Source organism: Nilaparvata lugens, unplaced genomic scaffold (genome assembly GCF_014356525.2).
Source record: "Nilaparvata lugens isolate BPH unplaced genomic scaffold, ASM1435652v1 scaffold5329, whole genome shotgun sequence".
Lineage (NCBI taxonomy): Eukaryota > Metazoa > Arthropoda > Insecta > Hemiptera > Delphacidae > Nilaparvata > Nilaparvata lugens.
In genome coordinates this window covers 1-17,500 of record NW_024091187.1, presented here as the reverse complement: position 1 = coordinate 17,500, position 17,500 = coordinate 1, and the positions used below count along the sequence as shown (strand labels likewise).

Genomic DNA, 17,500 nt, shown 5'->3' with positions numbered 1-17,500 from the left:
CTTCGGGTTGATTTGCAGCATTTATCTGGGATTTTCGTTAAATAATAATTAATTATTATGTTTTTTCTATTCTATATTGAGTTTTGGTGTTATATTGTAGGGAAATTGTGCATGAGTATCTGAAGTTTTGGTATAACAAAATAATGCTACCAAAATAATGAACCATTTAGATATGAGAGCTCACTATATACAAGCCACTTTTTATTAAAAATAGAGCAGTGACTTTTATAAGGTTGTATAATAGATACGGTACACTCATTGATGTTACATGTCAAGTGGAATATAGGATAAATCTAGTTAGTAATAAAAAATCCTCATGTAGCATACAAGAAGCTATCAAAATTTTCATATTTATTTATTTATTTATTCGTAGACAGAATCACAAATCATATAAATATGATTAGGAAGGAACTACAGGCTTGGCCCAAATCTATTCCATTCCCAAATTTTTGATAAATTAATAAAATGTCCAAAAAATAGGTTATTTTTCTACTGTAAACCGTTTTTACACAATATTACACAAGTTTGATTATCAAAGACTTTATATTATAAGGAGTCTCTTGGATGTGGACATTAGACTCTTAACCACTCTTCACTAGAAAGAGTTAAGTAGAGATTAACTTAGAGTTAATAATAATTATTGAACGAAAATGCAAATTAAATGCTGTAAATCACCCCGAAGACTTCTGCAACCGCAAATATTGACAACAGGGTAAACAGAAAAAATACAATAAATGAAATGCAATAAACAATAAATGCGGTATCTCAGTAGTTTCCATCTGTAGAAATTAGAGCTTTGACTTTCTCAACGTTTGAAAAACAATAAGCAATATTCTAGACAAAAATCCATTAATTATGAGAAATTTGAATTATGAGACCTGGAAATGTATTTGAATTGAATGATTTAATATGATGTGTAGTGAATTTTTATAACTTTTTCAATTATGTTAGAGAAATGACAATGTTCTTTGAAATCATGTTATTATTCTCAGACCAATAAAGAGTTTATATTTATTTACTAGCAGGTAAATCGTGCTATGCAATGGTGTAATTACTGAAAACTGACGTACTGAAATCTTGAAAAATTTAAAATACAATCATTCTAGGTAAATTAAGAGTCTATATGCAAAATTTCAAGTTGATCAGTCCAGTAGTTCAGACGTGATGATGCGTCGTTCGTGAATTTCCTATCCCGTACGTGTATGAGCCAGTTCTTACCTTTATTATAGTACAGATAAGCTCTTCAACTTGGAGCTGACCTAATAAATAAGTGACAGAACTGAAATCTTGTTTAGAAACCTTCCTCAACTTAATGCCAACCTGATGACAAAATTTGACTGGTTATTGATTCTTTATTGATTGATATAATAAGTATACATCATATAAATGATAGGGAGAGGGAAAATAAGGTAACCTTGTGCTATTCCTCTCCCCAATTTAGATAATATGGTTACACATAGTCCGAAATAGGTTAAGTATTGTAGCTCTTCACTTCGCAAAATTTTCAGACCACTAATATGTTCACAAAGTAAATTTTCAAATTTAGATGCTTCAAATTAATTTTAATATTATATACTAATATTAAATATTAATATTTAGTTGCCAATTTCAAATATCGGTTTTGAAGTGGTACTGTAGTCTCTCTAGATTAAAGTTCTATGAAACAAAATACATCTTATAGCACCCTTTATTCTTTAAAAAACTCTAAAATAGTTGAAAAATTGAATATTTTAAAGTTTTTTTAAGAATAAAGGGTGCTATAAGATTTATTTTGTTTTACTAATTTAAAAGCAGCCCATGTCAATAAGTGTTTTATAAAGTTCTATGGTATGCATTCCATGTTCCATGAATAAAATTTGAGCATTATTCTGAAAATTGAAATTTGGGCTTCGAGGTGCACGAGATTGATATTTTTAGAATCTATGTGCAAAATTTGGAGATCTAAATGATTCCCATTTTTCCGGTATGCAATCCACAAGTTAACATGTTTTGATGCGAACAAACGAACAAACACAACCCTACTCTATCTTATTATACACTAGCAGGTAACCCGTGCTTCGCAAGGGTCTATTTTAAAACTGCAAAATGAAAACTTGACGTAATAAAAAATTCGAAATTTGAAATAGGCCTATAACCATCCTCGGTTAATGAAGAATCTATATGCAAAATTTCAATTAATCAGTTGAGTATATTTCAGACGTGATGATGCGTCAAACATAATTCCTATTCCTTACGTGTATAAGCCAGTTCTTCCTTTATTATAGTATAGAAAACTGAAGAATACATAATACTTGGAAACCTCACAGAATCATATTGTTTTTTCCAATACATCAATAAATTTTAGTTCGATTAGGATCCTCCTCAATTTGAATCAGGCAGCCTTTTGTTTTCCCAATTCCAAACAAAATACCTAAAATACTCGTTTCACTGGAATTTGTTCTGATAGTACATTATAACTGAATAATATAAATTATTACTTATTTTATTGTGATCTATTCATGTTTTTCTTATGAAATTCAATTATAGGCCTACAGCATGAAGACTATGTCCAATTCATTTGTACTGGTGGCAAAATTTTACATTAAAAATAATTACCTATTTGATAAAATCCAAGTTCAATAGCAATGAAAACAAATTCCTTAAAAAAATAATTGATAATAATACGTTTCGAGGAAAAAAATTAAGAACAAAAAAAATGGGAAGCATCAGGGATTCGAACCGAGGAACTATAGCTCCGTAAGCAAGCGTTTTACCGCTGCGCTACATAGACGTTCGTAAATGTTATTCTTATAACACCATTATAACATACTCATAAAAAACACACTTTGGGCTATGGAACTTCATGTAGCCTACGGTAGCATAGATGAATTTGAACATTAATTCTGAAAAATCTAGAAGGAGAATTGAAATTTTGGCTTCCAGGTGCACGAGATTGATATTTTTAGAATCTATGTTCAAAATTTGGAGATCTAAATCATTCCCGTTTTCCCGGTATGCAATTCACAAGTTGACTTGTTTTGATGCGAACAAACGAACACACTAACAAATACAACCCTACTCTCTCTTATTATACATTGGTACATTCATTTATTTATACATTATATAGATAGATTATTTGATTTTTGTTTTGTGTGGTTTTGCTAGTGGCTTGGACAATGTGTCGACGTCGTACACTCTGCGTCTGCTGCGAACCCTGGCCCACCAGGGCAGAACGATAGTGTGCACCATACATCAGCCAAGTGCCAGCCTCTTCCAGATGTTCGACCACGTGTATGTGCTGGCCTCGGGGCTCTGTGTGTACCAGGGCGTAACTGGCGAGCTTGTTCCCTTCCTATCCTCGGTCGGTCTACACTGTCCCAGGCATTACAACCCGGCTGACTTCGGTAAGAACACTCGTTCTATTACTAGTACCTAAAGTGCGAGATAAATTACTTTTAACATGAAGAGGAGAAACCCATTTCTCCCTCCACAGTTTGTAGCATGGACACAGACGGACATCCTGCGCACAATTGGATGCGTCGTGTCATTTTGCTTCATGTTCTTGTGATGAAAACATCTCTGTAACACACATAAACCAATATACCTGCTGACCAGTTCACTACTTTTGGAACATTGCGAGCAATAGATGGAGGGGAGTGTTGCCGCGTCGCGTTAGAAAGCTCTCACTCAGACACAAAAGAAGGATAATGCTGCTAGGTAGTGGGAGTGATTTAGTGGAGGATAGAGCATTGGACCTCTCCGTCTTCGAGAAAGAGCCGTGTTTAAAAGTAATTTATCTCGCACTTTAGTTCTGTGAACAGTGGACCTCATCCACAAGTATCTGATGTCACCTGTTATAGTTGATTCAGTTGAATCACAATTCACATTCGAATCATAATTTACTCTTCAAAACTGTTATTTGTTTTCTCCAAGATCAAAAACTCACTTATGTTGATAAACTCAGTTCACGTTTGAGTTTGTATCACATATGATAATTTATCCAGTTCCGTGATAATCTTTTCATCTGATAAAAATATTTCTCAACTATTTTAAAACTAGTTGTTCTGTGAACAGTAGACCTCACGCAATATTCTCTTCCACAAGTACCTGATTGAAACTATAGACCTTATGGAAATACAGCAATAGACTGGCTTCTTCACACGTCTGTGTAATCACTTGTCAGCTGATTTATGATGAATAATTCTATAGTCTGATTTTTACTCCAATATTGGCGTATGAAGGAGGCTCCTTTTTCCTTTTATATTATCCTTGAAATGTAAAATTTCCAAAAACTTTGTATATACGTCGACGCGCAATTAAAAAAGGAACATACCTGTCAAATTTCATGAGAATCTATTACCGCGTTTAGCCGTAAATGCGCCACATATAAACATTTAAACATTAAGAGAAATGCCAAACCGTCGACTTGAATCTTAGACCTCACTTCGCTCGGTCAATTATTTTTTTCAATCAAGAATATTATAATTCCTTCAGCATTATTTAGTTCATTTAATCATTTTATATTCTATTTTCAATCATCTTAAATCTGTTTTTCAAAATGTAAAAATATTGATACTGATGGGCACGCATCATTAAATGAAACCCTAGGTAGGCCTACTTCATAGAAATAATAGACACGGCCAGACATATATATGTGTAATGCATGCAATGAATAATCCACTTGTCAGCTGATTGATTATGAATAATTTATATTCTGATTAATCCTATCTTCAGAGTAGATGATATATATTATATAGTAATAAAAGATTATGGAGGATTTCCTTTTCTTTTCATATTATCCTTAAAATGCAAAATTTCAAAAAAAACCTTGTGTGGGCTATACATCGACGCGCAGTTGAAAATGGAATATTCCTGCAAAATCTATCAACGCGTAATCGCATAACATACAGACAGACAAATGAAAATCCGAGTTGAAACATAGACCTCACTACGTTCGGTCAAATAACACAACAGTTTAAGCTGCGTTTACACCAAAGTTATCAACAAAATGTTTATTATTCCGTCCTTATAGATTCTATTAGATTGAACATGATGTGCATATGTGTTTGCACATTAATATTATAGAATCTATAAGGACGGAAAAATAAACATTTTGTTAATAACTTTGGTGTAAACGCAGATTTATTCTACAGAAATTCAAGGCTTGAATAGACAGACGTTCATTATATTAATTGTACAATCATATCAAGTTCATTCATCAATAAAACGATTACAATACAAATTTGGATAGTATAAAATTTAATACAAATAAAACTAAGATGTCTTATGCATCAAATAATTCCTTAATAGGCATAGATAATTTAATGAATAAATATAGGTAACTTATACACCCCACTATGAATCATATGTGTTGGGATATGAAGGTTTCTACAAAAATATGTAGTACCTACTTATGACATTAGGCCACAGTGTCAGTTTTCAGTGTCATACGTCAGAGGCCCTGAAATTGATCAGTTGCGACCTGAAAACTCTGACACCAGACCTGAATCAGCCAGGTTAAAGCTTAAAGCTTACTTCCAAAACAAGCCTCACTGAATATTGGTTGGTTACACGCATATACAGAAGTGAACTGATAAGAAGAAAAAATAAATGTTTATTTCCCAGAAAAAAAAACTAAAACTTCTACATCAATTACAGAATGAATGAATAATGAATACCGGTGATGAATTTATTGCCAAATACAAGAAATATTTTTACAAACAAAATAATCATTAAATTACAATCGTTTTTGGCGTGACTGGAAAAAGAAGCCTTGAGCTCCAGCCACGAGTTCTAAAAATAAGAAATTCATTTTTTAATCTAATAACAGCAGTACAATTAATACAATGCTGTTGATGGACAGACAGACAAAAGATATTTTATTTCAAAAAAATGCACTTTACATACAAAGTAATAATCTTATGTACTCATTATCAATATAATACAACAACAAAGAATAAAATCAACCTCACGAATACAGTAAGCCAAGTAAATCTTTATAAAATGGTCTGCATGGGCAAAAAATGCCTGTGCGCAAACCAGAGTTGCATATTATAAGTTTGTTAGAGAGAAAGGAAACACTAATTTTGCTGCATTCAGAATCCAGCAGCAAAGATAGATGGATGATAATCTATGGATGTTGAAAATATTAGAAAGTTTACAATAAACACACGAAATGAAATACATAAGCCAATCGGTTTCTTGGATAGTAAAAAGTAAATTCGTATGGCTTTTGTTGGTGGGGAGTCCCTTTGCGGGAAGGTCCCACCGCCTGAATATATAATTTGAGCCGTCAATGGGCCTTACGACTGTCATACTTCAGCCGGGACCGACAGTTAAACGTGCCCATCCGATAACACGGATAGTAAGTCTCTGTCTATGAATTTTTTACCACAAACACATTAAAATTTAAAATTCTCTGTTACAGTAATTGAAATGACCGATGGAGATGACGAGGATAATATCAAAAGATTATCTTCAGCGATAAAAAATGGAAAAGTTGTCCAACTGACGTCTGCTGATGCCAAAAAGTCAATTCCAGATTTTTCAAATCTACCAATAGAAGGGCTACCACTTGAAGGTGAATATACTTGAAGTTCTCACTCCAAACTAATTTGTTAATTGTTATTGTGTTTTTATTAATTTATATGTATTACCACCAAGGGTTGAAAAGTAGGCTTATTCTGCTAATCAGGAGTCTATATTATTGTGTAAACTTGCTGGTGATATAGAATTATAACTCTGTGGGTAGATGACACAAGCTGATAAGTCATGATTAGTAAACTTTCCAGGGAGCAATCTGAGAGTTTGGTGTAGCCGCAAAAATCAGATATCATATTTTTTATTACTCATTTCACACTAATATAATCAGCTGATCTTTGACTATTTGAATATAGATTGAACAGCTTATTCCAGAAAGGGACCTGAGTCACTTTTTAGTGATTTTTCAGGAACTGCAAAAAATTGTCTGGATAGAACAATCCGAATTTTTTCGACCTGATGATTTTTTTTCATGCCAACTACATATCTGTACAAGTCTGTTAGTACCCATAATATCCTATTTTATGAGATAGTTCAAGTACAAAAATTATTTTTGTCCCTGTATTTCATGGACTTAGGTACCTTTCTGCAATAAAATTATCAACTCTCACTATAAGAAATTCAATTTCATTTTATTATTCATAACTTTGACAAAAATACAGCGATATAAGAGCAGATAACTTCACATTTTTTGATATTCTATTGATTCTGCTCTGAAAAATTTATTATTGCATCTCACTGCCACTATTGCTCATTTTAAAGAAAAAACTAAAATATTTGCAACAAATAGAGGAAGGTTAATAAACACTGTGAATAGATGTTGTTGAATTAATTGCAAAATGCAGAATACCTAACCTCTGAGCTTAAATAATAATAATACCAGCTGTAGCGGACAAGATGCAGGTTTACCAACTTGCTACTTTAGTGCAGAAAAGTACTTCAGTCACTGACTTGGGTCCCTTTCTGCAATAAACATAGTATGTGTCATATGATTTTCTCTGCGATATAGACATTGAATCGGGTTCTTTTGTGCACTAAACTATGTGTCTACCTCCATAGTAACTGAATCCAGCATAAACTGAAAATTGATAAAAATTGACTCAGGTCCCTTCCTGAAATAAGCTGTTCATATCAAGGGATAAAACATTTATTTAAATTTACTATTAAGAATTTTTGCAAGTGATAGCAGAGCTATCATGTTTTACCATCTGCCAAATGTTTTAAGTCACAATGTAGCATAATAGGAAATATTTTCACAATCGATATTTTACAAATTTTAATATATTTTTTATGAATTAATTGATATTATGTACAATTTTTGATCAAGGTAACCTAACTTGAACTGATTGCTAAGTTGTATGGGTTATGTAGTTCTCAATTTAGATTATTAATTTTTCAGATTTTTTAACAGCCTACCAGTTCACACACTTATCAAATTTTGCCATCTTTTGATAATTGGATTATTATACAAACCGCTAGTAGAGAGTTAGTGTATATGTACTCATCAATATTTGTCATCTTAGGGATTGGAAAAAAATGTTCTATCAGGCTTATGCAAGGCCTATATATCTCAGCTATTTACAGAGATACAACATAATTATCTAGTTATACCATCTTATAGATCTATTTTTTTTGAACACAACCATATGCATAACTCAATTTGGTCAAAAATGTGACTTATCAGCTTTTGTCATCTACCCACAGAACTATAAGGACCGAGTTCACCAAAACGAAATCTTGGTTTGAGCACCAGTTGAAATTGAAATTGAAATTTATTTGCCAAATAATTTTACAGACATTTCTACAATCACAAAACTATAAAAATACCGCCGGTAATAAAGTTTGTAGCGTGAATGTTGATACAAAATTTCAGAAGTAAACAGTACAATAAAATTAACAAGATTATGTGATAATATTAATCGAAGTAATAATAAAATCTTGGCTTTACTGGCAAAAGTATAATACTTGAACGCCAGTAGTGATTTCAATTAAAAATTAATTATAAAATATCATGTGCATGCTTTTACAAGAACAAAAGAGTACAATAAGTTGGAGGAGTTAAGTTGTTATTAGAAAAAAATAACAGAAATAGGATTGAAATAGAAGAATAAAAAAAACATTGACAACAAAGTGATCAAGTAAATCACTTTTTGCCATTAGAAGAAACAACAAGCAGTCACATATTTTACAATAAATGAATTAATCAATCACAGTGAGTGATTAATTAATTTATTATAAAATATCTGACTGCTAGTCGTTTTTTCTATTAGCAAAAAGTGATTTAAAAATAAGCAGTTCGTGATGGGAAACAACATTGAAGAATTCTAATCAAGTAATATTGAAATAAAATGAAATGATTGTTTTTGAAGAGATATTGTGCTAATAAAGTCCTAACTCCGCCTAATAAAGAATTTTTTCATTTCATTTCATTTCATTGTGGTATTTCTCCATAATGAAAAAATGAGACACAGATCGATGTTATCAATAATATCACTTTAATTTCGCTTTAGGATCATAAATGGTTTCGAGTCTACACCTGCCCCATCCTCAGCTAGATTGGTGTTTAGGTTGGTAGCCCTGAAACCGCATGGTCCTTTTGTAAAACAAAATTAAGGTGACATTGACAACATCTGTGTCTCTTTTTTTCAATATTGAAATAGATGATGCTCTCGCCCATTTATCAATTTCATTTTTCAATTTTAGTTTTTTTTTTGAGAAAGGACTGGTAAATTGAATGAATTCAGATTTTAATGCGTTGATTCTAAATAAACAAAAATCATATATTACTAACCCGTTTTCTTGTAGCCTACCTGTATGAAGTCGTGTATTTCTATAGAAGCAGTCACAAAAGTGGTCAATAGAGTTCTGTTATTGCTCAGTACCCAATCAAATATAAGAACTCATCGATTCCACTAAATTCATTATTTTGATTCATTTAAATTTTTCTTTTTAAATTCATTATTTATTCACAACTAGCTGGCCCGACGAACTTCGTACCGCCAAATAGTTTAATGCATTTTATAAAAAAACTTTAGCTGGATGCACACCTGAGGAGGCGCGATGCGGCATTTTATTTATATAGATAATTTTCCAACTAAAAAATCAATATTCTACTAAAAATTGAGAATTAATTCTGAACACCGAATACAGCACAATTATTCGAAACAAAGCAATGTCTTTAGAGCATGTACCGGTAAGTCTTTAACTTGAGGTCGCACTGCTGGATTGTTACACACAGAACAGTCATTTTGTTTTTATATAGTCGGGGCGTTTAAAATAAAATACATGGGCGGTTATGGAGCAGCACACACTCTTGTCTATATTATCTACGGACGGCTGTTGTATGACGCAATGATTATAACAGTTTATATCGACATGCGATGCGGCATTTTGCATCCAGGTGATTCTTGCTTATTGGTTCTGAATAGCAGATCATTATCCATTTATTATCAATTTTAATTGAATTTATTCACATAGATAATTTTCCAACTGCAAAATAAATTATTTACTATAAATCAATTAATTCTAAACACTGAAGATATCACAATTATTCAGAATAAAGCAATGTCTCCAGCGCATTTAAGTCTTTAACCTGAGGCCGCACTGCTGGACACACAGAATAGTCATTTTGTTTTCAGACGGGGCATTTAAAATAAAATACATGGGCGGTTATGAAGCAGCACACACTCTTGTCTATATTATCTACGGAGGCTGTTGTATGACGCAATGATTATAACAGTTGATTTTTATTTCGGTGTGTGGCCAGCTTACAAATTCTTCTCCCATAGGTACGGATTACATGTCAACTTTGAAGGACCGTAGGAGAAAGTCCTGAAGTGAATTATGAATTTGATAGGCCATAAACCTGATCCTGAACATAACGAACACAAATAAAAAAATCATCAAATTCGGTGCACACATGAAAAAGTTATAGAATATCAAAATTTGAGGCTCGATTTTCATTTATGTAGACATAATATGATATAGACATTTTCATTGTTTGTGCACATAATTCATCATGGATTGATTGTTATAAATCCATTATTAATTTGTTCTAAATAAACTATTCATACATTGAATTTATTTTATTGAATCAATTTTTCTCTGAATTATTCATTTTTTGTCAGAGAAAATAGTTGCAGTCACTGGTTCTGGAGAGAAATACGTAGACATGGACAACGGCATCTGTCTCACTTGCAGGGCAGACTCCTCTTCTTGGGTTAGAATTCTGTACGCTTTTCAGAAGGATGTTCCTTCAAATTATGAGAAATAAGGTAGGCATTCTTTATTCTTTATTGTTTCATACAATAATTACATAATCAAAATGATAGGGAGAGAAAGAATAAGGTAACCTTGTGCTATTCCTCTCCCAAATTTAGATAAGGTTATAGTCCGAAATAGGTTGAGTCTTGTAGTTGTTCACTTCACAATATTTTCAGTCCTTAATTATTTCCACAAAGCAGATTTTCAAATTTAGATGCTTCAAAACTGAACATAGAAGAAATATTGCACATTATTATCACTAAAATAGGAAATATTGAAGAAATATTGAAGAAATATTAAAGAAATAATTTTGAAGTACCAAAAAACAAACTTAATTAGGTACTTTTCTGTGTCAGTTTCTTTTTTTTCCATGACCTGTTGCAACATTTTTTTTATTTTATAAATAAATGGAATGAATTCATCTCTTGTTACAACTACAGAAATTTTATACACTCTTATTCTAATTTCCCAGAGATAGCCTATATATATATATTATATATATATATATATATATATATATATATATATATATATATATATATATTATATATTTACAATAGACCAAGAACACTGAGTGAATCATTTTTTGATCATTGGTTGATGTACGGTACTGTTACAATATTTCTAGTGAGAAATTTTTTTTTCAATAATTGATAATTCTTATTTCTCTCATAATTTTCTTTGGGATTTGATTTATTGCAGCATTCATATTGATGGTGTATTTTATTAAAATGAATGATTTTTTTTCAAATTTGAAAATATAACATAATATTCGCAATTATTCAAGTGCTAATAAATTCTTTATTCTTTATTGATTGATATAATAAGTATACATCATATAAATGATAGGGAGAGGGAAAATAAGGTAACCTTGTGCTATTCCTCTCCCCAATTTAGATATGGTTACACATAGTCCGAAATAGGTTGAGTCTTGTAGCTCTTCACTTCGCAAAATTTTCAGACCACTAATATGTTCACAAAGTAAATTTTCAAATTTAGATGCTTCAAAACAAAAAATAGAACAGATATTTCACATTATTATCACTTGAATAGAGAAGGTTCATATATTAAAGAAATAATTTTGAAAAATAACTGAAAAAAACCGAAATTTTATTATTAAATGAGAATCCCAATTAAATGCTGTAAATCACCCCGAGGACTTTAGCTACTCCGAATATTGACGACAGGGTTAAGAGCTAGATGGAAATTTGATGAGCGCTTCTATTAAAAAATTATTCAAATACAGTAAGGGTATTAATCATTCCTGACCGGTAATAAGGAGGTACCGGGATCATTTCCCGGGCTGACAAATAATTTTTGTATAGTGGCGCTCATCGAATTTCCATCTAGCTGTTTACCCGTTGTTGTCAATATTTGCAGTAGCAGAAGTCTTCAAGGTGAATTACAGCATTTAATATGGATTTTCGTTAATAATGGATTATTTTCTATGGAATGATTTATTTTCAGTAGGCTACACCATTTTCAAAGTTTGAATAGAATTCAACTAGGTACCGTTTCAGCCTGTAATTTCATGGCGAATATATTAAGGGGTCATATATCCTGAACGGGAATAGTCATTTGTGCAACTAGTGCGCAAAGTAACAGTTTGCTGCACCGAAAGAAACGTTTACGCCCGAGCCGTAGGCGAGGGCGGAATGGTTTGTTGAGTGCAGCAGAGGAACTTTGCGCACGTATTTCACATTAAATTTTTCCTACAGTTACCATTGAATATGAGAAGTGGGTAATTATGGGTAAAATTGCCTGAAATCCATCAAATGTTTTTCTGTGTAATTTTATTATTGATAAAAACCTTAATCCTAAAATCCTAAAGTCCTCGTTGTCCTTGGTTATAATATATCTACTTAATGCTGTGCTCGTTGTGCTTGGTTGCACCTCTGCTCACTATAGCAGCCACAGCAGTCACTGTTACCAACTTCATTTTGATTTTGCTGCACTGTTGCTCCATATAACCTACTAAGTATTTTGCGTTGCCATGTTGCAAATCTGGAGTGCAGAAAAATTTTTCCCGCACTAGAGCGGAAAAGTGATTCTTTGCGTTCTGTAATCAGTGCAGCAATGGCCACTTTTCAACGTAACTGTAGGAAAAGAATTTTGCTAATCAGTTTGCAGATTCCGATTCCTCGTATCGAGGAGACTGAGAAGGCCTAGTTGATGATGTTATTACTTCTCCCGAAAAAAATGTCTAAAATAATGTACTGACCAATTTGCATTTCTCAATGTATTCAAAGGGTCATATCTCCTGAACGGGGAAGAATTCAGCTAAACCGTTTGCAGTTTTGGATTCCTCGCATCGAGGAGCATAAGAAGGCATAGATGATAATGATATTTTTCACCCTAAATATGATAAATATAATGTACAGACCAATTTGCGTTTCACGACTTGTTTTAACCAATTTATTTTTCAGACTGGTCTAAAAATCCAATTCTACCATCACTTGGTGTGTAGTCTGGCTGTGGGCATTGTATTCTGGGGCAAGGCACGCGACGGAAATCAGTTCTTCAACCATATGAAGTTCTGCATGGGGATCATTCTATTCCACGCCTACACTCAGTGCATGGTACCTGTTCTCACCTGTGAGTATATAGTCATTTTATTTATTGAATAGGATTATAGTATGAATAGAAAGAAAAATGAAAAATCTCAGTACCCTTTTTGGATTATTTAATCACAACATGTTTCAACATTGATGCCATTTTCAAGTGATATGAAGTAAATGGAGGTGCATATGACACGCATTTGAAAAAGTTATCTATCCTACAAAAACATATTATAAGAGCAGCATTAGGAAGGCCACGACTCTATCCTAGTAGGGAAATATTTCTTGAATTCAAGGTTCCGACAATAAGACAGAATTATATGAAAAACGTTATACTCAATATCAATAAAAATAAAACTGATTTTGCTACACACATTTCACCCCATAGTACACGTCCTAACAACAGATTTAACACAGAACTCATCAAGCTAACCATATGCAGGCATCAATTTCAATATTATTGTAACTACATTATAAACAAAATTCCAAATGACTTTGTAGATGAAAAAATCACACGCAATTCAATTAAAAGTATAGAATATTGGATTGACCAAAATGTATTCTTTAAACTAGTGGTGGTATAAAGTAGAACATTGTATACAAATAATTGTTACTAAAAACAGTGAGCGATGGGCATGTATACTCTTGAACCAGGCTTGTAATTGTCCCAAGTCACATTACAGGAACTTCTTTTTATTGTATCAGTTCATTTGTTTTTCTTTGAGAAAGTTTCACTGTCATGATGGCCTCAAGATGTCACAGTGATTAATTACATTGAAATTTTCAACATAGTATAGTATGTATAGTATTCTCAAGTATTTTTTTTTCTGTGAGCCTGTGCGTCTTTTTTGTATAATAGGTATAGCTTCATTAGGATTATTAAATTTTTTTGTAATTTCTTCGTTAGCATTATCAATTGTATATTAATTCATATACTGACCTGAATAATTGATAGAGAATAAATAAACTGCAACTCACTGCCAACACACAAGGAATCTTATGTTGGCAGTGCCAAGTATTACAGTTATGTTATTGATGCACTTAAGTTACAATCAATGTTATCTATATTGTATTGTAAGAATATGTATTTGTAATTTTTGGCAATAAATTCAATTTAATTTCAATCCAAAATAAATAAATACTGCTGGAGGATTCTTCCAGATAGAATAGAATCTTCCAGCAGTATTTATTTATTTACTTCATATCACTTGAAAATGGCATCAATGTTGAAACATGTTATTGTGATTGAATAATTCAAAAAGGGTACTGAGATTTTCTACTTCTCTTTCTATTCATATTACAAGTAGCCCTATACAGAAGAGAGATAGAATATTATAGTATCCTTTGAAATTGATGAAATAATGGATTAAAAACACAAATTATAACAACTTCACACCATCCTCAGGTTTTAAATTCATACATTTTAAGGAGAGTAGCCTAATTTCAACCCATTCTGATATTTATATATTTATTCATAAAATTTAACGATTTCCACTGAGTCTGATGAGTACCATATAGGCATTGTGGTACAAAAACAAAAACATCACTGTACATAATTTATAAAATAGAATTATAGTATCCTTTGAAATTGATGAAATAATAGATTAAGATAATACCAGGTACAAATAATATACCTAACAACTAGCTCCAGTGTTCACCCCTTCTTCAGGTTATTCTATAACCTATTTCTATTATCCTATTTCAAAGGGCACTATAATTCTATTAAAGAATAAAAATAAGTAGCCCAGGGGCCTGTTTCATAAAACCCCTGTAATACAAGGCCTGTATTACAGGACTTATAAATTGAAATTTACAATCCTGTAGAATTATGTTTCATAAAAATAATTCTACACTTGTAAAATCACCTGTAATATTCGCCTGTATTACAGTTCCATTATTTTGAATTAATGTATTCATTGGCCAATAATATAATATCTGAACAAAGTGCTACTTAAGATGTTTTGGTGGAAAATCCACATTATCATTATTATTCGTTACAAGTGGTAATTGAGTGTAATATTTCTAATCAAATTTATTAATTCAAGCCATCTAAGTTCAAAATTTATAGTTTTCATGTTTATTTTGGACTAGAATTTTGTGAAAATTGTACACGTGAAATTCTAACCTCATCTTGGACTGTGTCACCTACAAATTTGGAAGAAAAATAGCACAAGGACTACCTTATTATTTTATCTACCAATGTTATTACATATTAGTCTCATTTGTATTATTGCAAATAAAATGAAAAAAAAAAAATCAAATTTCTGACGATGGACAGATTGCATTCATGCAGGAAAATAGCTCTGTTAATGATAAATAGTTGAGAAATTATAATAACTACTTAACTTACATAACTTATTATGACAGTTATGTAAGTAGTAATGTTAAAAAAAGTTGATTATCAATGTTAGTAATTGAATCAACGACATTAATTAAATTTATTTAATAAAAAACATATAAAACATTATGGACGTACATTTTCTGAATATTTCCAATAACGCTTTACTGAGGAAAGCTTACTACCGAATAGGGTCTATGAAGCTTGTCCCGTCAAATACCAAATAATCAATTTTACCATTGGGATAATAATTATGTCCCAATACAAAAAACACGATAAAATGAATAAAATTCAGTAAATAGTTTTGCAATTTTAATTTCACATGTTATTATTGACATTATATGAAGTTATTTACTCACTTTCAACTCAAAATGACACTGAAAATCACATAAGAACAGCTTCAAAACAAAACCAGCATCTGACACATGCATGCATGCATGAGAGCATATAACCACAATATAGGCCTAACCTCAATTCACAATAATATGGCGATCAGATAGTTCTAAACAGCTGATGTATTTTACAGAATAGACCATAGACAACCGCTGGGATTCATTACGGTACTGTGTAGTTTAGATGATCTATTCACCCACTGGGACTCGATAAACTTCTATTGGGACATATTGTCCCAGTTGTAGTCTGAGATTGGTCATTTCTGCTGGGACATATTGTCCCGTTGGTAGTCTAAGGACTAAACCGTTCATTATATTGATAAGTTTCCTGCATCATATTGTATGAAATTTTGTCCTTAAAAATTCTTGTCCCACAAATAATAAAAATAGTCATCTTTACTAGAACTAGAACTACCACCTTCATCCATTTTAACACGTTGTCTTTACAACAAAATGTCACATTTCAAGATTTTACCTAGACTTGTAAAAGTTTTAGGATGGTCTAAACAATCATAAAATATTCAACAACTTACAGGTCCAGTAATACAGGAAGTTTCTTTTTATGAAACACAAATAAATGATAAAGTCCTGTATTATTTACTTGTAATACAGGAAAATGTCTTGCAAATTGTTCTACAGGGAAAATTATTGTTTATGAAACACAAACTTCTAAATTTAACCTGTAATACAGGAACTGTTCTTGTAACTTTCTTGTAACTTTTATGAAACAGGCCCCTGCTTACATACATTAAAAGAGTAATTTTAACCTATTCTGATATTTATTTTTTTATACGACTTGACAATTTTTATCCATCAATGGATAATATTATTATCTGTAATTTTTACAGATGGAAATTCAATTCACTGTCATTCACATTGGATTTTCGTTAAATAATGATTATGTAATTTTTAATTTTCAGTTCCATTCGAAGTGAAACTTTTGAAGAAAGAACACTTCAACCGATGGTATCGACTCACGCCCTACTACATGGCATTACAGCTCTCCAAAGTTCCAACCATGGTAAATTGAAGAAAAGTTTCTCATTATAAAAATAGATAGTAAAAGTGAAAATGTACAGGGGAGCAGGAAAACTAAGGTACCTATCTGAAGTGTTTAGCTGGGTTTACACCAAAGTTATTAACAATATGTCAATAACTTAATCCTTATAGATTCTATTAGATTGAACGGAACTTGACAAACACATAAGCTCATCATGTGTATGATAAGTTATGTTCAATCTAATAGAATCTATAAGTGTCAAGGTTAGGTTAACATTACCTAATTTTGGTGTGAACGCAGCTTAATGAGGTATAATTTATTTATTTATTTATTCCATTTCATAATCATAATATCAAATTAATGATTGGGAGGAAATCAACAGGATAAACCTAAAACTGGATGTTCCTCTCCCTATAATTATGATAAAATT

The 17,500-nt window shown here is 31.7% G+C and overlaps 1 protein-coding gene across 1 annotated transcript in view; it reads left to right on the top strand.

Annotated features, from left to right (window-relative positions):
• Positions 1-17,091, top strand: part of LOC120355948 (ATP-binding cassette sub-family G member 4-like) — a gene marked incomplete at both ends in the record, with an annotated part of 21,850 nt that extends 4,759 nt beyond the window's left edge. The window contains 6 exon segments of the mRNA XM_039444710.1: positions 3,145-3,383; positions 6,407-6,559; positions 10,647-10,738; positions 10,740-10,793; positions 13,209-13,377; positions 16,991-17,091. Of these exon segments, the coding sequence (XP_039300644.1) occupies positions 3,145-3,383; positions 6,407-6,559; positions 10,647-10,738; positions 10,740-10,793; positions 13,209-13,377; positions 16,991-17,091 (808 nt within the window).
• Positions 17,092-17,500: the final 409 nt, after the last annotated feature.